Raw genomic sequence first — 21,170 nt, 5'->3', positions numbered from 1 at the left:
ATCCTCTATACGTTTGTGTTCCGCAGGGTTCTGTTCTTGGTACTCTTCTTTTTACTCGGTACACATCACATTTGGACTGCTGGAAAGGTTTACAGTACACTTGAAAGCCAACATCAGAAATCAGTGGTAGTCAAATTATTAAAGACCATTTCAGAGTCCCAGGTAAGTTCAGTTTACTGGAACACAGGTCCATTTGATTCCTCACACACAGGTGTAGACTCTAAGTGTTGAGGTAATACTGACTCAGAGCAAAAACAGCAGAGGACCCCCAATTGCAGTAAAGGCTCCCTGCTCCCCACCCAGAAATCTCTACTACGGACCAGAGTGACACATAGGGATGAGTATCTTGAAAAATGGCCCTCCCCAGGACCTAAAGCTAGGTGCCAACACCAGTAGTTTGAGCAAAAACTGTTCCAACAGAGCTCCAGTGAGTTTGCTGCCCTTTCCCACAGGTCGGATTTGAAAAAAAAAAAAAAAAGAAATCTTCCCAAAATGTCTGCACTTAAACATAATAGTTTTTGTGTGGACCACATTGGAAATGCGAGGGAGCCCATAGAAAAACTCCATCCAGATCAGTGGTCAAAAAGATACAACGCTCAGTAGCAAATAGTCACAGAATGGGGACAAAGCTGGAGGAACCCTGGTACATTCCAAGCTATCTGGCAGGCAGTTGAGGCTTCAATCACCTTCTGGACTCCAGCATATATCCACAATCATAAGATTATGGTGGTAAACTGAGGGTGCTGGCAGTAAAATGGCCCAGAAAGGGACCAGGCAAACAAGGTTTGAACCAGCTGATGTGGTGAGACTGGAGACTTCAGGGGGCCTGGATTGAACCTGCATAGGCAAAAAATCTCCAAACCCGGATATTCCCAGACCACTGTACCAAGCCAGTAGGGGTAAGCAAAATGGGATTCTCCGTCAGCAGTCCTGCATCATCCTAGTTACAGAACACCAAGAGTGCAACATGAGCAGGCCAAAGCCTAAATACCCTTGCCAAAGGCCGGCCGGCCAATCACTAAAGGTTCTAGGGCTGAGGGATAGATGTCCAACCACAATGGTTAGTCAGTAGGACCATCATGTAACCTTAGCCATCCCCACAAGAAGTGAAGGAGTCCATAGACCTCTAGTGACCTAAACAAGTTGGGATAAATATGGAGGCTGCCACTGAACTCGCAAAGCATCCACATGTCCAGAATGGACATTTTGCATCCACATTGTGGTCACAAGACAAAGTAAAGCCTTTTGGCCGACATGGATACCAAAAGATTAGGTTATTACACAGCAGTCACCAAAGGGCTGTGCAAATATCCATTAAGCATTCCTGCTTAATTCTCTGAACTAGCTGCACCTTTAAAATAGTATCATTTAACAAACTTGCTATGCGATCTGATCAGTAGAATATATTATGAATTGCCATCTGTAAGGTAGTGCCAACTACGGAAGGAGGTCCTTGAACCTCATGGCTGCCAAAGAGGGCTACTGCCATGGAGATTCTCCAGTCTTCCTTGGGAAAACCTTGCAGAAAGTTCTAGCTGTTGGCAGTAAAGAGTGGCTGCACACACTGTAGCCATTTTGTAGCTCAGAAGTAATTATTTGTTCTGTTTTTTGGAAAGGGCCACCATGTGAGATTGCGTGGAGACACAATGAATGATCATGTAGGCATTTCCTGATGAGACCACAGAACAGGCGCTTAAATGGCTGGGTGGATGTGCTGGGGAGGGCGTTTGTCTGGTATCCAGAGTTTGTCCAGAAAGATTCACGCAATTTGTTGCGTGTCCACATCGATTGGCAACACCAAATGTTTGAATGATGTAGGAGTGCGTTATTGAAGGTTAAGTGCACACTCTGGTTTAGTGCTATAACCTAGCAATGCACCAGTCCTTGGTCTGCTGGATTTCATCCCAGAGCATCCAGATACCAGTCAGATTATGACAGAAGCTCTGTACCACCATCTGATGGACTCCCAAGAATCCAGATGGTGAAACCCCTGCTCCAGAAACCATAAAGAAACTTAGAGTCTTTCCATTGACCTGCAAGGGCCAACTGCTGATGAAACGGTTGACTCTGGTGGGCCATCACTTCCCTGAACAGTAGCAGGGCCATTGTACTGCCCTCATGTGGAGGCCAGATTTGTCCTTTTGTTCTACAGTGCCGGTCACACCCCAGCATTCCAAATCTCTATTGCTTCAATCCAAGTTGCTCAGCTGCCATTCATTCACCTGTTCATCAGGAGGAAGCCATACTTGGAGCACAGACCTCAACTTGGATCCATTTTCCTATAGTCACAGTCCTATAGCTACAGACCTTGCTCATTCGGCTGACCGAATCTACCACCCCTACAGAGTCACTGCACGCCCCCCCCTCCGCTTACCAATACAGCAGCTTGATTCACAGTTAACCATCTGCACAGTCTAAATCTGCTGTGCCACAATTCCAACATGACTTCTATCATATTGGAGTAGTGTGGGCTGGGGAGGTGGTGTAGGGGTGGTACAGGAGGGAATGGGGGTGGGGAGGTTAATCCCCTCACAGCTGTACCTTGGTTCCATGGTAGAAAAGCTCCCAGGAGGACATGAACCATCCATAACTGAACGGTATTGCTGGTGAAGTATAGGGGGCCAGGACAAACAGATCTTGGTCATTGGGGTCTATGGCCCTCTGGTGGTCTTTTGTCGCTGGTTCTTGCCTGTGCAGACTATATATAGACCCACTTACCTCCATTGAATGAACCTACACCAATGGCCGGAGAACAATGAACTACAGGTGGTTTAAAAGGTACTATAGGGAACCCTCCCCCCCCTTTAACATTTCATGATCCTGCAAGAGCACCAGCTCTGTTTTATACGATTATGAAAAAGGTAGCAGCATTTCAAACATGTTACTTTACACCATTTAAATACAGCTTTAGAGAGTGCGGTCATTATTTTATTGTGTGTAAATGAAAACACCATCTTTAAACCTGGACAAAAATTAGACCCTGAAAGATACCAGAAGCCCAAAAACCCTATAACTGAACCAGCAACTTAGTAAACAGAACAATATCCAATACTCCCAACAGTGTCAGCCATGCATACTCTGTACGTGTTGAACGGCTGGAGGTCTTTCAAGAGCATGTCATTGGCAGGGGCAGAGCTGTAGCAGCACTTGCTGTTCGCATACTGTATGAAGGCTTGCTTGGCTGTGTCTTCTGATATGGACGATATACTGAAAAGAAATTTGGTAGATGAAGGTCACTTTGAGGACAGTTTTGCTAATCACAACATGCATAGCTCCGGATGGTCCCCACTTCCTATATAGGTAGCCTTCTCTACCCTATTCAAATGAGACTATAAAAAGGAGGCATCAAAACAGACTCCAATTTCCATACTTCTAGATGCTAAAGATTACCCTGTTTGTTTCTCGCAATCCCATAAACAAGTGCTTTGCTGGAATACTTTCCTTACGCTGCACTCCCTGCTGACACCCCGCCAGATGAAGCCACTGCTCACTAGGACCGGAAGAGCACCATCAAACCAACTGTTTTGCTAAGAATGGAAGTCTGACCTACCACAAAGCACCTTCATGTCAATTTCTACCACAACGCCCAAACCACCAAATGCATGCTGCCTTCCATTGGTAGTAGTTGGTTAGTAAGCACAAATGATTGTTATTTCGGGTTCATCCAAAAATGATTTCCCACAATAGGTTGTTAAATACTGTCATTACTAAAGCCTGCAAATGAAATACAAATAAATAAATGAATATCTTGGATATAGCACCGAATCACAATAGGGATCCTGAGCTACTCGTTAACATTGTTGTGCAAAAGAATAGCAGGAGTGGGAAACCATAATACAGGAATCCGGAAGCAATGAATACCTGCAATTTCATTAGAACTAGACCGCACAGTGTACTTGAATTTCTATTTCCATCCACAATTATCGCAAGGAAAAAAATTTCGCCTACAATCACAACATTGGTTTCCAAGGTTGGGAACCCAGGCAGTACACATTTGATTGGTTCTGGGTCATGTAGAAGATTTCTAAACATACCAACAGCTGGAAATTAACACATTATGGGACTGGGATATTTTCAGCACAAGAAAATGAAATGAATGGTCATGCTAGGTCACTAATGCAGATGAAAGGTTAAATAGAAAATGCACATTGTGAGGGACAAAAGCAAAGTGATCACCCCCGTCAGTTTCAGCGGCAACGTTAAAAATGCTGGCGGTTCAAAGCAAGGGAAATTAATGGATTTAAAACAGCCTTGCATGTAAGGGATAAGGGCAAAGAAACATTAGAAAGACTGAAACCGCAATGTCCAAAGGTGTGTGTATTTTCGAAAAGGGTGATGTGCAAACATGTTAAACATAATAGGAAGACCATGTCATTCTTCTAGGTTCCTGTTGTGTTCTGTGCCTTGACTGCATTGACCGTTTGCCCTCTATGGTTCTTGATATTGTGTTGCTATCCACAGTTTGTGGCATCATTGCAATTACCTGCATTCTTCACTTCTAGGTTCCCTACCGACCTAGGTTCCCTGCGGACCTCAGTTTTGCTCTTGGTCCTGTATTGCATCTGCATTCTCAACTTCCAGGTTCCCAGTTGTGCTTTGCCTTGGTTTTGTACTACATCTGCATTCTCTACTTCTAGGTTCCCTGTTGTGCCCTTTTTTTTCTGATGGTTCTGTACTGCATCTGATTTGTAGGTCCCTTTTTCTTTGTTGTGTCCCCCCTGTGCCTCCCTCTTGTCTGCCCACCTGCAAGACTTCCCTTCCCCAGGATCCCCACTCCCTACCCCCCCCACCCTCTTTCCCTCCCTGCACCCCTATAGTGCTCCGTCTCACCCATCTTTTCAACGGCTTTTCTATGGACTATCCGTATCCCTCCCACTAAATCTAGCAGGACGCTCAAAAGGGACATCCTGGTCTCTAAACCAGGCCGCCCTATTGCTGATGCCCATACCAGTGCTTCCTCCACCCTTACCACCATTCTCTTTGTTCCCTCTCCAGGCCTATGGACCCCCCGTCTGCCCCCCCCCTTAAATATGGTCCATTCCCTCTCTTCTCCCATTAATAGTGGCACCCTGTGGGAGGCCATCCTGGCCCCCTCCCAATCCAAAACAATCATTAATGTCAACATCTTTGTCAAGGGATCCCGTGCAAATCTGAGATAGATGCTTACTGCACATCTTTCCTCTCTGGTCATCCCTTCTTACCCCTCTCTGGCTCCTCTGCCACCTCTTCAGCACCCCCTGCTGCTGCTCTGGCCACCCTGTTGCCTCTGCCACTCTTCTCCGACTACCCTGCCTTCTCTTCCTTCCTCCCTTTGGAACGGCATCCCGACCACCCTGAAACTGGAGAACCATCCCTGGTCCTGGAAATTTCTCAAGACCTTGCTCTTCGCTTCTGCCTTTGCCTCTCTCCCCTGCTGATCCGTTTCTCTCTCGGCAGCAGGCACCTGGCCACTGTTCATTCGGGCCCAGGTACCTGCTCACCCTGCCGTACTCCAGCCCGGCCTCTGTACTGGGGCCTGTATCTGTACCCATACAGTCCCCCTTCTTCTACACTTATCAGTATACCTGTTCAGAAAGATTTCTTAATTGTGGGTAATTTTCCTTCCATGTGGCAACCCCTAAACTTTTTGCTGTTTTCACCATGATCTAGACTTTGCCAGAGAAGTGCAGCCTTCTGCCGCACTCCTCTGGGCTTTCGCTCCATTCTTACGGGGAAACTGACATGCTCTTAAGACAGTCAGTACCGGGAAACGTTTTCTGTAGTTCTTTTATGTTGCAGCTGTCGCGCAACATGGCACAAGAGGGCACTGTAAGCTAAATTACTGCTCTCTAGTCTTCTACAGGCCCTAGACACCCTTTGGATTGTTAACGAACGGTGCAAGTGAATCACGGATGGGACTGGTGGCAGCGATCGTTTCTTTGTGTTTTGAGCTCTTTTTGGCTGTTCAAGCACGTTTCTCGCGCTTAGCCCAAAATGGTGGCCTGGCTTCCAAAATGGCCAGACCACGAGGCTCGTTGTCCTGCCCGCTGACCGTCTTGCCCCCTTCATGTTCCCCAGGTCGAGCCGACCCGGGGCCTTCCTTATTTGGGCATGTACTTTACCGCGAAACAGATGCTTTTGTGGGCTTCTACAGGCCTTGTGTGCGCCTCCAGGATGTGAGCTGGGATGTCTGGTCCCAATACACATCCTGGGTGCCAGAGAGTCTAGTGTGTCGTGAATGCCTGGGACCACCGTGTCCCGTGATATGTCCACGTATGTTGTGAGTGTTTTGTGAACAGATCTCCCATTGGGACCCTCCGTTTTGGCGCGAAGGGAACCGTGGATAAGAGGAGGCTGGAAACACCACTACCATGTTGATCTGAGTTCCAACAAACAAAGGAATACAGGAGCCAAGTATCCTGCAACTACAAGGCTGAACCGAGGAATCGCTGGTGACCCGCTGAAGGACTGCTCCTCTGCACTGCTGTCGCTTTGTGAAACCCTTTCTACCTCTGAACGAACGAGAAGGCCTGTACTGGTACTTCGACCCTTTGGAATAGTGGGAACAACTATTCTCGGCATCTTCACCATCTCCTGCACGTAAGCCTTCGGAAGTGTCTCTGGGCCATCCAGTGGACTGACCAGCCTACCCAGGAGTCTTGCTCTGTAACCGCCGTCAGGTTGCTGTTGTATTACGAGTCCTTGCCACTCTCACACGATTCGTACACTTGGCATTCCCATGTCTGAAGTGAGTGTACATTGGGCTGAAATACACACGGCCGCTCCGTTGCCCTGCTGTGGTAACAAACTGTGCGGGTTCACTGTGTTTGGGACACCCTCAACTCTAACTTCTGTTGCCGCGGAATCTACACGACGCCCAGACGTCCCCTGCTCGTATCTGAACCTGCCAGCAGTGAAACTGAAGCAGAGCAGCCTGGGTCTGCCTGCATCGGGGACCGGTGAGTAGCATCGCTAGGGACTGGTCGCCCTCCTGCAGTAGCCCATAGCTTTTCCCCGCTGTGTCAAACAGCACACCTTTCCGTACTCACGCTCTGCTTCTGCCCACAGTGGAGGCTGCGCTTGAGTCGCGGAGCTCTGTTCTTCCGTACTCACGCTCTGCTTCTGCCCACAGTGGAGGCTGCGCTTGAGTCGCGGAGCTCTGTTCATCTTCATTTGTTCACCGAACTGAACTGCCCGATTTCCTCGAGGAGACTCCCCTTTGCCCGTTGGCACCCGCGTGTGCAGGTACTTTTGAGCACAAGGCTCCACTCGTCGTAGGGCTCGGACTTCCTTCTAGTTAGGTGCCTCTGAAGGCGGACTGGGTCTAACTATTGGGAGTAAGGCTGTATACAGAAGGGGTCCGAAGACTGACCTTGTATTGGTGCTTCAAGCCAGGATTTCTTACTTGGGTGTACCGGGTCCCTAGACCCTGAGGGTGTAGCCCCGTCAGGGGTATAAGAGAGGAAGTGCTCAGGATTCTTGGCATAGAAGTCTGCCAGGGATGACATCCTAGACATAACGTTTATATCCTCACTAGACTATTCCTTAGAGCTGGGGATTGCTCTTTCCTGGGAGAGTTTCCCTGTTCTATCCTAACAGGACCTATGGCCTTGTGCAGGGGTCTTGGGTAAATGAACAGAAGACTGACTGGTCCGTCTGTTTCTGTGGTGTAGAAGAAGGTTGAGAGTGCTTCTTCTGCTGTTTCCCCCCCTCCCCGTGGATGGAAGTGTGTTTCCCCGGTGTTTTCACTCCATCGGAGCTTTTCGATGTGTGGCATCAAGATTCGGGGGAAAGGGGGGGGGGGGAAAGTGTCCCCATCTCTAGAATCTGGAGGTCGGGACTCGGGAGCAGCCGTCACGCGGTCTGCTGACGCCGACTCCTGGAGTGCGGCCTGGGGATAGAGGTCGGCTTTGTCTTCCGACGATCGAACCTCCATTACCTTAGGGAGCGAGGCACTTTTGGCAACAGTGGATGGTTGCCTGGTGTCATGCGGCTATCTTGATCGAGAATGCCCAGAGGACACCGATTCGGTGGACTGTTCTCTGTGTGCCTCTTTCCGAGAACTAGACGCGCGTGTCGAGTCTCGGTTGGTCTTCGCTTGTTTGGTGAAAGTGCTGTGGGTAGCGCTCGTGTTGCCGGGGGTTTTCCCCATAGCTGCCCTGCCAGACAACCTTCGAGGTCGGGGACTTGTGCTTGGCTGTCTCAACACCACATTGCCCTCGCTGTCCGAAAGCATGCCGTCGCTGCCATCACTGAAGGCACCCTCTGCTAAGTAGAAAGTATCCATTTGAAACCAAGTGTGGGGGTTTATAGTGATATTTTCGAATTACATTATGTCGAAAGTCATGTCAACAAAAAAAAGTTGAAAAAAAATTCTATAATGTAATTCGAATGTCTATTTTTGTTCGAAATGGGGGGGGTTCCCCCGAACCCCCCTTTTGTAATTTTGTTTTACCCCCTTTTTTTTACTTGCGGAACCCAAAAAAAACACAAGTAAAATAAAACATTTGAAGAAAAAAAAAAAAAAAAAAGAAGAAATTGACATTTCTTTTCCCGACATTTTTGGCATTCGACCTAATGTTTGACTTTTTCACTGCACACCGTGTGTGGGATATGCTTGCCTTAATATCTTCCCAGAACAGTGGGTTTAGGGGGCCTGGCACAAATTGTTTAGACCCTTAAGATGCATTATAGTAATTCAAAGTAATTGGGGTGCGTTCACTCCCCCCCCCCCCCCCCCCCCCCCATCGACCTCCCACCAACCCCAGACTGCTCTGAAGAAAAGGGGTTGGCCATGTCCCAAAACGAAATTCCAACTGTCCCCCACTCCCTAGACCTGGCCATTAAACAGAGGGGTGCTGCATATAACTAATGGCTGGGTTTTTGGTGCTGGGGTAGTTCTCCATTGAAAAGTGTACCCTCTAGAGAGAGTGAGTCAAGTGACCCTGGTAACAGAACGATTGTGTTGCTTTTGGGTGAAAAATGAAGGGTTCTATCCATCAAAAGTATCCTCAAAGTCGGGGTTATTTCAAAACTGCTAGCATTGTGTGCAGAGAAATTCAAATTCGTTAAGAATCGATGTAGTAACACAGACTAAACAACAAGTAACCCACCTTTTGGTATAGGCTTGTACTACAAAAGTTGTTAGTGTGACTGAGCAGCCAGGCTATTCTCAAGAGGTGTCAATGTGAGCTGTAGCAATGAAATCTGCAAATACATGTAGTCAAGTAACACTTACACTAAAGGTTTCAGGCATAAATATCTATCAATTTTTAAATAAGCGTTCTTTAAAAAGATATGTAACAATCAAATATACTTTAAAATACTTTTCTAGAATCAGCACAATTTAGTAGATACTCTTTGGATGACATGCATTACTACCATTTCTGATGATTGGATCTGCTTAGATTGGTATCAGGTAATATTATCCCCACCAATAATATTGTCATATGGTAGGTCGGGAACGGCCACAGGCGATATTAGTGGGGATACTTTTTGCGGTAAATGGGAGCAGGGTGGTGCGGGGGTACACCCTGCTGCTTTTAAAATATGGGGGCTGCGGTGGCGTCCCCCGCAGCTATAATGTGTTAATATCGCCGCAAAAATTGGGTGCCATTCTTGTATGGCGATATTTTTTGCGGGGTTATTAACACATGGAACCCTATGCTGTGCATATAGTCCGACATCTAGTGGTAATTGCAGAGTATTGCAACCCCCAAGTCAGAGGCTTTTTGGCTTGGAAGGCAGAGTCTACCACTATACGAATTAATCCGAAGAAGAACTTGGAAGAGACACCTGCTGCAACTCATGGACCGTTGGTTTGCCCCGTGTTAGGTAAGGTTTGCATGCAGTACCCTCTAGGACCACTACACACAACTATGACTACGGGTGTAGTCACAACAAACCTTGGTACAAGTCTGTACCACACAGTTAGCGAGTTGAGCCGCCAGGATTATCTCAAGAGGGAATCTGAGCTTGTAAGGGCGTTACACAGAGGTCTACAAATCACAAATATTCAGATACACACTTGTACTCAGTCAGTTAGAATGAGGCAATCAATATCACACAAAAATATACTACAGTGCATCACACTATTTGGTTCTGTGACATTTAACTACTTTGAAGTAGGAACAAAAAAGATATGAATATTACAGTTACTCTTAAACAGTGTAAATAGTTTATAGTTCAGAGGAGTTGATTTAATGCAATAGGTAGGCCAAAGTCAATGGGCTAGAGTCTTGTAAAGGTAAAAACGGTTCTTTGCCATGGTTCTCAGAAGTAGTTTGTAGAAAGAAAAAAAATAAAAAATTCATACGACGGTCCCAAGCTGACTAGGCCTGCAAGTTGCCAAAGTTTCACGCACTTTCACAGCGAGAGGTAAGTTCTGTTGGGTTTTCGCAGAACCTTATATTGAAGAAAAAGATGCAGCTGAAGACATCTGTTCCAGGCAGTTCCTGCAGATCTCGCTGTTCCTGAGCCTCAGTTGTGGGGGCAAGGACGACGTTGGGGACTCTTGCACGGGGACTGGTCATAAAGCTGGAAAACTGGCAAAGCTTCGATTCGGGTAGCTGTCAAGCACACAAACTGGTGTCCTTTTCCATGGCTATCCAGTTTCCTGCAGCACTCGGAGGAAATTGCAACCAGCTCCGAGAATGGTGTACAGGTGGCTTACAAGTTGATTGGTCCCACCAACTCAAAGGGAGAAGTGGAGCAGGCCTTCACCGGGAGAACCAATGGTCCAGGAGTTGCAGCAGCTGTCCACTTCCAGCTTGTCGTCTTGTTCCAGTGGTCGACCGCCTTCCAAACCAAGCGACTCGCCTTTTAAACAGCTATAACCCATTCGAGCCTAGCTGCCACTCAACCAGCAGGGTGGCTGTCCTTCCCGGAAAGTCAGCCAGCCAGCCAATCACGGCAGAGTGCATTTGGGTCTCCTAGGAGACCAAGCACAGGGAGTGTCAGGCACCTCCCTCACTGTAAAGACCGGAGGGGGGTCTGCACTTCCACTCTCTATATGGTAGAGGGGAGGCACAGAGACGCCTGCCAAGATTTTCTATTTTAACAGTCGAGCAATCAAGGCCTAGCTTCTTAGGAGGTGATGCGAGCTGGTTCTTAAGTACAGTGTAGTCCCTGGGCACCCAGGAAGGAATGTCCACACACTATCGGCTAAAACACAGTCTTTATAATATTCAAAGTCATATACACGATCACGATAACTCACTTTGTACTCCGAAAATCAACAATGGTAAATAAGTACAAGTGGTACCACTAACGTTACTCGATCTTATTAAAGTGCATACGGTCAGAATGACCCAGATCAAAATAAAGCGGAAACTAGCAGTAGAGAGGGGGAAGGAAAGCAGGATGGTTGAGCAATAGGCAGAATACTGGTAACTACCGTCAAACACAGCTCTGTGTGGAGACCTCCCCCCTAACCCCCACCTGGGCAACCTGTAGAAGAAAGATACAAGCCCAGGCCATATATTGTTCACCCTTAGACTTCCGAATGGTTCTGCAACCCCAAAGTACCTTGGTGTTGTAGTGTTCCACGTCGGGGAAATCGACAACCCTTCTTGAGTGACCTCCCTTTCAGGCAGGAGTCACGGCCCATCGAACGTCCGACGGAGAACAGGTCGAGCTACGACGTTGAAGTGGCCGCGTCGCTCCTAGCGGTGCTCGTTGACGGGGAAGCGTAAACATCCTGCAAGAGGCGTGCGGGGCACCTTGGTGTCAAATAGTTCTGGACCGCAAAGAGTTGAAGAACTGTGGCCCAGCAAGGGCGTCGAGTCGTCAGCGTTTGTGGTCTTTGGCTGGCGGGAAACCCACCGGTGGATGGTCCTCGGCGCGTCGATGGTCAGGCCTTCTCCAGTAGGCTACAGCGGCGACGATGCGGACGAGAGCGTCCTTCGATCAATTAAGTTCTTAGGCAACGGGAGCACGGCGGCTCTGGTCGGCGACAGTGACGGACAACAGTCCAGGCGCTTCTCCTTGGAGTTCCGTAGCAGTCCCTGTATTGGGTCGGCAGCCTGTCGAAGGTCTGTCTACCAGGGAGCTTAGGCAAAGATCAGCTGTGCACGATGGTCCCTCGTAGCTCAGGAAGAGGGCGCCTTACCAGGTCCTCTCTGGGTCAGTCCTTCAAGCACAGCAGCTTTCCGATTGTGAAGGAGAGCAACAGCAATTCCTCGTCCAGCAGGGCTCAAGGTTAAGCTTCACTCCAGTTACTCGTCGTAGTGGACTTCAGCTTCCATGATTCCTAGCAGTGAGATGTCCCTAGATATACTGTTGATCTCCCATTCATTCCGCTGGATCGCACTCAATCACGACAACGGGCATGCATGCAGGCAATCAGGCACACTAGGTATTCAGGCCATTCACTTCTCTCCAGACACTCACAAGTTATGTGTATTGGGACAAGTACCAAGCCATTCAACACTCCAAGCGGCAATCATACCAGTTTCGGGCAACCATTGTGTCAAACACCAGATACTAGACAGCCACAACATAGAATGTATATTCGTCACACACTCCATTTACCCAGGTCCCACCCACAGGTGTACCCACAACATACGGTCGTTGAGAAGGCTCCAGCCAGTCTGGTCGGCACTTCCCCACACTACCATATACAGAACTTCCACCCAACAGCCAGTCAGGGGGAAGGGACAGAGGCATGGCTTCCCGGGACTTTGGGAAGATCAGGATAACAGGTGATAGAAGGCAAGAGGCCATGGGGACCATTTTGTCTCCATCAGGAATCTACCGATTCCAATGACAGGGCCTGGGCATCCCAAAATGGAGGACGCTCAGGGTACCAGTCATTTCAGCACAGAGCTGCCACCAGCCCATACCCTGCTCTGTGGGTCACACACACACACACGTGCCCAAAACCATACACTAGGGGCGCAGGGTTGTACCCCTACCCATGGGTGCCATAAGGGTATCCCACGGGTCCGTTCACCAAACCAAAAGAGCTGCACTGCCAGGAGTCCCACATGAACTCCTGCGCGGAAAACATGACAGAACACACGATAAAAAGCAGTAAAGGACAAGGTTACGGAGGCCTTGTCCCTCCGATGAATTTCCAGCATCACACTCACCGCCTGCCCACGCCAGACACTCGGGCGCCAGAGGTGGTCTTCAGTCCTGAAGCCCGCCAAAGGCGTAGGAACAAAGGGACCAAACCTGGTTTGGCACGTAGACAAACTCTAGAAGGACCTTTCCAAAAAGAAATGGTGAAAAAAAGACCGGGACCCGTTTAAACAAAGGGGGCTCAGACGCCATCTTGAAAAACATGGCTCCCGTGATTTTTTGCTACTGGTGTTCGCGGTCGGGAAAATTCATGGTAGTTTATTGTAAAACCACGGTCACCAGCCATTCTGAGAGGAAAGGCTTGCATTTCACTGCTACACGAGTATATAGACAAAGGGGATACCTACTAACCCCTCCCGCACTATTGGAAGATAGGGTGGGCTGGGTCTTGGAATTTAAAAGACTAGTAAAATCAATTTCACTTTCTCTGGGAAACAGTTTATCCCAGAGAAGGTAGTTCAACCTTGGGAAATCCTGGAAGGCTTCCCGGTGTCACTGCACTGAGTGCAGTGTGACAATTGAAAAATATGCCTATGCAGTTGGTTAGACTCCATAACCAAAGAAAACAGGTAAAACACATCAAAATACATGAGTGGGGAAAAAGGGTCACAATCTCCAGGTAAAAAAATGAAGTCCTCAAAATGCAGAAAAGTTGCTGGGGGGTCTTTAAGGTGAAGGAAATTAGCACATTTTTGAGAATTCTCCCGAACAGAGCTGAAACTGCAAAGTGCCACTGAATTGAAGTTTGCCCTTTGCTGTTGCAGACTGTCCCATTGCAGTGCAGTAGTCCTCAAGAAGTCCTCTCTTTTGTCCCCACAACTGAGGCCCAGGAACAACAGGATCTGCCAGGCTGCACAAGGAGAAGCCAGGTGGAACCATTTCTTCTAACCAAAGGTACTGTACAGTCTAAGAGAACTTACCTCTCATTTTGTAGCCTTGCTTTCTCATGTCTTGGTTGCTTTTGTAGAGTTGTTTGCAACTTCTACTCTTCATAAGTAACAGCTTGTAGCCCTACATGGATTCTTTTCCACAAAGAATTCTAAAAGATTGTGCAATAATTTTTACCAACCTGCAAGAATTGCTTCAGCTCACCTAGACTTTTGCCCAATTGACATTGGCCTGGCTCCCTGAATGACTTCTTCCCTCCTGCGGTGTGTTGGGTCTTCCTTCCAGGAAGGGGTTAACTTACTTTACATTGAAGGGTTTAGTACTTACCTGTTTCAGAATATTTGTGTGATCTTTTTATTCTAATAACCCTTTTCTTTGACACGCCACTTAGTATTGCTGTAAATGTACCAACGATATATTAATTTCCACAGTGTCCTAGCTACTTAAGTCACCTCAGGGAGTACGAAGTGTGTGTGCCATCCCCAATTGGTATTTGCGGATTACAGAAACTAGTGTGTATTTTGAAGTGTATATGTGTGTTACTATTATGCTGCCCCTTCTTAAACAGGCTTATTCAAACTGCCTGATAAATTAATAATTGTGTAATCAAGAAACCTTGACTAGAAGTGTTTATTTGGATACTTGTCATTGTGAATCTCTGCAACTACCCTACTGCTCACATCGACCCCTCTTGAGACAGGACTGGCTGCTCAATCATGCTACCAACCTGTGTAGTACAGACTTATACCAAAGGTTGGATTCCTATTACCAGGTCGTCAAGGTTGTTGTAGTGCACCCTAAGGGTACTGCACCAAATCTTGCCTAACGAGACCAGTCTGAGCCGGACCTCAAGTGGGCTTTAGGAACCCCCCACCCCCCAACAGTCTGCCAGTTACTTGAACAGACTGTGGCACTTGCAAACTATTCTCTAGGAAAGACTCCCAACTGATCCAATAAATTAAAAATTTGTAAACATCTTTGCGACCCTATGCCATTTGCCCACAGAACAAAATCCAAACAATGCTACGAAAGTACAAATGCCAACTGCCTCCCAGTGCTTCCCTCGACAGACCTTACCTCAGATACATGTATCCAAGTAGATTCTAAAAGGTTCCAATGGTCAATGCATCATGATTTTTCTAACATTAACCAGAAATATGGCAGGCTTCAGTGATCATGGGACTTGCAATCTGCTTATTTACATAGAACTTGGACATCTGCAATCTAAATTAAAGCAAGGTGTTCATGCCACAAGCAAATCCAAATGAACGCATGAGGTGTATGCACGAAAATGGACTCCCCAGAAAGAACTGCTCATTCTGTAGCCTAATGACACTATCAGTGTTCACACAAAGAGTGAAAAAGAAAGCAGGCGCTTACCTCCACTCCACGTTAGGAGGAGGGACATCAATTGGTGGGGCGGGAGCAGGTGGGGGTGGTAGCCATCTGCCATCTGCAACAAAAATAATACAAATATAAGAGCTATAGGAAATGGTTCGCAAGCGGAGCTGTAGCAATCAGTGACACCTTCAAAACAGTGAAGTGCGAGTTAGATGACAGGAGACCATGACGCACAAAATGAAAATTAGCTAATTCCACTAGTAATGCACCCAACACACAGACTATTAATCTTGGCTGCAACACAAGGAAAGTAACATTCGTCACAGGAAAACGTATTGTGAATTCTGGCAGTGCTCCCAGGTTTAGTTTCCTTCCTGCAATTATTTTAGTCATTATTTTAGTCCACGCCTTTAGTCTGTTGACTACCGACTATCAAATACAACACCTTTCATTACCTTTCATTAAGAAGCCTAATCTTATTCCCGGTTTAATATTTTTTATTTTATACTCTTAAAAACCAATGAATTCGCAAAGACCCTGTTGCATCATAAGAGCATCTTTCACAGTCGTAGAATTGGATCGTGGTACCCCATTAAAGGCTGCCATAGCAGCAGAGCTCTACAGGATCGTACTCTGTTCCCTACGGATCAGTGAAAACAGTCAAGCGCTTAGAGTATCAATTAAGTTGTGGTCGGGCAGGCAAAACTTATTAGCTTCTTACCAGTGTGCAAATATCACTAGATCAGTAAAAATGATCCTGAAAGCAGTCAATACACCTTATTCCAAAACATTCTGCTGTTAACCACAGCTTAATCACTCAAAGAAAAAAAAAAGAAATAGAATTTAAAAAGAAAGCTTCAACTAACAATTTGATTTTTGTTTAACAAATTGCTAGGACTTATTGTTTTACACGTTCACCAAGACGGTGACAACTTTGCTTAGAATGTTTTCCCCCTGGTAGTCCCAAACTCGACACCTTGGGCAGGTCCTGTGCAGACTATAGAGCTCTTAACGCCATCACCAAGACAGGTGCCCATCCCCCGCCTGTGAACTGATGAGTTAGTGGACAAAGTGGGTGCTGCAAAGTGTTAGGACAGTGTTTAGGAAGCCGACACAAAGGACTTCATAAGACCTATACCTAGGGCACTACAGAAACTACAAATAGTACAGGCTTGTACTACCCAGTGAAGTGGTAGCTATGACAGAGCAGCCAAGCTCACTTTAGGAGTTAGAGGGCTGTTGGAAGTTCCAAAGAACTTGTAGCCTACATACAGTCCAAAGAAATACATACATATGGGATACATTACTCACCGTAATCGAATTTCTGATGCTTGTATCTGCTTTGATTTTTTACATTTTAAACCCGTGAGAATAAGCAAATGCAATGTCTCCAGGTGCGATTTGGCTTACTGTGTTTTTACTTCCCCAAGTCCATTTACTGAACTGTATGCCCATTAGTACATTGCCTTGTAGTTTGCTAGTGCTTTGATACCACAATACCCATTTCTACCTCGTCCACTCAACCGCACATGTAAAACAAGGATTCCGAGTGCTATTTTGCTCAATTTTCAAAGGTTTTCAATCCGATTTTTGCCTCCCATTGAGAAGGGGGTTCGGCTATCATTTTACAGTGTAATTATCACCACACTGGCGACTGCTGCTCTATATTAAATGTGTGATTTTCATTGGAATTTAAAAATAAATATTACACACCAGCCTGGTTTATGGTCCATTGTGACCCAGGGTGTTTGTAAAGTCGGATGAGAGACAGGTTGGGTGCCTTCTCAAATTGAATTCATAATATATAAAATAAAAGTATTGATTGTGCGCCGAATCCCTGGCCAATAGCGAGAGTCCTGATCTGGAATGTACCATGCCTTTGAAATCCCTAACAGTCTCAGACTCTGGGTCAGGGTCATTCTCAGAGTCCCCAGGTCGATTGGAAGTAAGGGCTACAGCAGGTTCAGATTACACAGCAGGCTCTCCGGTTGCTGGAAATCATCTGCCACTTTTCCATCATACTCTTCGGTTTCAGTGCCAGTGGTCGACGCATCCAGGTTCGCAGTATTATCAGGACAGCCACCCCTCCACCTCTCCACCTCTACCCCCTGGGATTTGTACCCATTCAGGCAAGGAGAAAGGCGACTGAGTTTGGACTCCTCCCTTGCTTCCTGCCTTCACAGACAGACTGGAGCCTGGATGGGTCCTGGGGAATTTTGCCGGAAAAAAAAATAATAAAATAAAAAAACATTTTATTTTAAAGACAAAGTAATTTCCCACACTGGGTGTCAGGGGAAGGAACAAGAAAGGCCAAGCAACACTAAAATGGTGAAAATAAAAGTGCCATTTTGGTCAAATGAGCACCATTAGGGGCCTTTACTGCAGCTGTGAACACAGTCGGCTGTAAAGGTGCACCAAATTAATACAAGGTATTGCTGCCACCAGCCATTGCAGGTAAGCTCGACCCTATAACAGAATTGTACAGTTTTAGTGTGAAAGGGGATACATTACATCTCCCAGCACTCCAAATAAGGTGGGGTGTGCTGTTTTCACTAAATAAAATGTAAAAAAGGTATCCAAAAGATCCTTTCTACCCTTGGGAACTGTAGTTCTCTAAAGGTTAGAGAAAGAAAGTTAAGGGGAGCCCCTAGGGCAACTCAGCAACAAAAGGCACTTATTGCCAATAGGTTGTTAACTATAGAAAGACTATGGAAATTCTAAAAAAAATAAATAAAAAAAATGACACCCATAAAAAAAGTAACAGATACTGCGAGTGTGAAACAAGGTTCCCGCTAGTAAAGCAAATGGTTTTCTGAGGTTAATCCAGGTCAGGAAGATCTACCATTTCTATGAAAATCTTACCCAACCTTACCCAAGAGTCATGTTTTTTTTTTATTTGCATTAGAAATTGAAACAATTTCTTTTTAGCAAAACAGGCATTACATGTTCCAGTAAAAACAAACAATTTAGAGAAATTAAAAATTCCACTCTCCGGGAGGCCCTCCATCAGAAATGTTACCTCTGCAAGAATGTGAGATTTTTTGAACATACAAAGAAGGTCTCCAGATTTTCACGCCTGCAAGTGCCAAGTCCGAAAATAGAGGGTGAAAGAGTTTACAGCCGTGACAATGTCAACACAATTTTTCCGCAGACGGGCCTCCAATTGCTCTGATCTCATTCGTGGGATGTAAATTCAAGCGTGTCGCATAAAATGGTCCCTAGCCCTTTTATCGGGAAACAATTTCAAACAGTCACAGGGAGTATTAAGGATACAGACTTCTGAGGGTAGGTCCCCTCGCTTGCTACTGTGTTTGAATCCAGTCGTAGTCTTGGATTTTCCTTTTCACCCGGTCCGGGTCAGACAGCAGTTGGTCTATGAACTACTGATTTCTTCTAGGAGAGACAGTGAAGATGCACACCATCTCACCAACATCGCATTGAAGCTTTCCGTTAACTGGGAGTTGAGGCCCAACTCTCTCCGGATAATGGCAATCGGTGTGGAGAGGGGGATGCCCAGCACTTTTCTATAACCCACCCTACCTTTCGAGGTGGAAGAGTCAGGAAGGATGAACAGGGCTTCCGCTCGGTATGTTGAAACTGGTACAACGTTGGATTTGTAGTACTTCAGTACTGGTACAATCGAAGAGCAGCCGAAATTCCTGTTCAGGGCTGATGCTTGGCTGGTAAGGTCTACATTAGATGGGTTGACATTGGTGTTTCTATTAGAAAGTTGCTCAACATACCCCTAGGTATTTGAAGGAAAACCTGGTCAATTTTCAATCCGTCGATGTACCATGAATGTCAGTTGGGTCCCCTCTTGCCAGGACCAAAGGTCAAGATTCTCGTCTTCCCCTTAATAATCTCAAAGTTGTTTTTTCCGATGTAAGAGTGCAAGACGTCGAGTTGTCTTTGCAGACTGACAGGCATTTGGTCGATAAGCACGGCATCTGCATAAAACAGGCATGGTAGCTTGACTCCACTGACCTTGGAGGGGAAATGACCTGGTAACCACAAAGTCTTCTGGAAGATCCTTCAAAAAAGACAGTAGAGCGCTGGGGTCAGGGGACACCCCTGCTTGACTCCTCGGAAAGTATTTTTTAATTTTCATTCGAGAGCAGACTGGCTTTTTTCAGCCTTACTCGTCGCGTGGTACCAGAGTGCATCACTGTGATGGGCTGAAGTTTTAAGAACTTGAAATGGCTAATTTGACATTTTTAAATGATGCATTGTTATTTCTCTTGAGATCATGAACGTGGTTTAATGAAGTGGTTTTAAGGTTATTTTCTAATCGTCACAGAACTGTTAATGTATCCGTGTCAGTGATTTTTGATAAATAAAATATTCTAAAAGTCAAAGCATTACTAAAGATCACTGCAAAAAGGTTGTTTTGTCTCCACACTATGGTTGCATGAAAAAGAGGTAAGATGCATAAACAGACGCAACACAATATGAAAGAGACAAGCACTAGCCAACATTGTATTAGTGCATATGATTTGAGCATGGTGATCAATGAAATGGCAAACTGAGTCCACATCAATACATGCCTTTTATTTGAGTAATAATTTGCCGCTGGATCTTAATTGATGAAATGAAACTTTCTAACCAAGCACTGCTACTAGAATTCTTTTTTTGTTAGTGACAGTCAAATTCTCATTAACTTCACAGTTAATCTAATTTTAAAGCCCATGGCAGTAGCTTCTATACATTTTTAGATTGTCATTTTTGAACAATTGCTTAGCTTTAGTCAGGGTATAATAAAAAATAGCTATGATAAAAAAATAAAAACATGCCACTCACTAGAGTATTTGAATCTTCATTTGTCAAGAACTCCAATGAGCACAGTACTGTGTATATATAGAGCCTACAGGTCTTTGAGCTTTTGTTTAAATGTGGATGTGTTTAGCTCACTCACCCACCCCATTATGTAACGGGGGCGACACCCTAAACATTATTTTTCCTAAGCCACTTCCTATACAACAGTTTTTTCCTGCTCGCTTGGTATTAAAAAAAATAAATAAAAAAAAAAATAGAACCTGCACAACAGAGGAAAATTACCACCAATGGAAAGACACGTCTTCCCGATACTGGTGCCTTGATTGAGCACTCAAGGTTTCTGCAAATCTAAATGAACAAAATATTTTTAGAAGAATATGGGTGTTCCTACCTCCGGCGCCAACAGCAAGCCCTTCATATCCTGGTACTGGATCAAACATCAAGTTAAGAGTAGGTGCTGTAGCAGCCCCCACCATAGGTGGGCCTCCCATACCAATGGGAGGATACGGCCCTGGTGCACCCCCAACAGGAGCAGGATAAGTCACTTGCCCACTTGCAAATTGTCCCGGTGCACCTATGAACATAAAAAGCAAATAAATGTCACTTGCACGGATGTGCCAAATAAACGTTGTGGTGTCTTTCAGCAATGTATTTAATCCACCTCGCCCCAGCACAACATACCATCAAATTGTCAGAAAGCAAGTTTGCTGCCATCACATGCAAGAAAAATATAAAATCAGAAATTACCGCATAAATAGTACTACTCTACAGGAGTAAAGTTGTACCTCCTTCACTGCCCCCCCCCCCACCCCCCAAAACCCACCTCCCCTCCCTCGCTCCCTCCACACATTTTAACCTTGCCCATCAACCTGTGCTGGAACAGTTTAGACAGTAAATTGACACAAAACTTACTAGACTAAGGCGATTGTACTCGCAACAAAGTGGAGTGGGTGCATCATTTACATTTTGGTGCAGGGTAGGGAATGGTTAGTAGTGTTAAAGCTGTAGCTGGCAAGCCTTCAGGAGTGTCCTCCAGAATTAACATGAGGTCAGCCAGGAAAAATTCAAGAAGCAGTTAGGTTCACAGAAGAAAATTGAGGGTGCTG

At 46.0% G+C, this 21,170-nt stretch overlaps 1 protein-coding gene across 1 annotated transcript in view; it reads right to left on the bottom strand.

Annotated features, from left to right (window-relative positions):
• LOC138566337 (protein SSUH2 homolog) overlaps window positions 1–21,170 on the bottom strand; it is a 167,713-nt gene that overhangs the window by 64,266 nt on the left and 82,277 nt on the right. Inside the window, exons 3-5 of the mRNA XM_069643478.1 lie at window positions 20,456–20,638; window positions 15,331–15,403; window positions 3,078–3,207 (exon numbers count right to left, since the gene is read on the bottom strand). Of these exons, the coding sequence (XP_069499579.1) occupies window positions 3,078–3,207; window positions 15,331–15,403; window positions 20,456–20,638 (386 nt within the window). The remainder of the gene's footprint in view (window positions 1–3,077; window positions 3,208–15,330; window positions 15,404–20,455; window positions 20,639–21,170) is intronic.

The sequence above is a fragment of the Ambystoma mexicanum genome, chromosome 2p (genome assembly GCF_040938575.1).
Source record: "Ambystoma mexicanum isolate Mex_15411 chromosome 2p, UKY_AmexF1_1, whole genome shotgun sequence".
Classification (NCBI taxonomy): Eukaryota; Metazoa; Chordata; class Amphibia; order Caudata; family Ambystomatidae; genus Ambystoma; species Ambystoma mexicanum.
The sequence above is the reverse complement of the archived record's forward strand: the minus strand, read 5'-3'. Positions and strand labels throughout refer to the sequence as shown.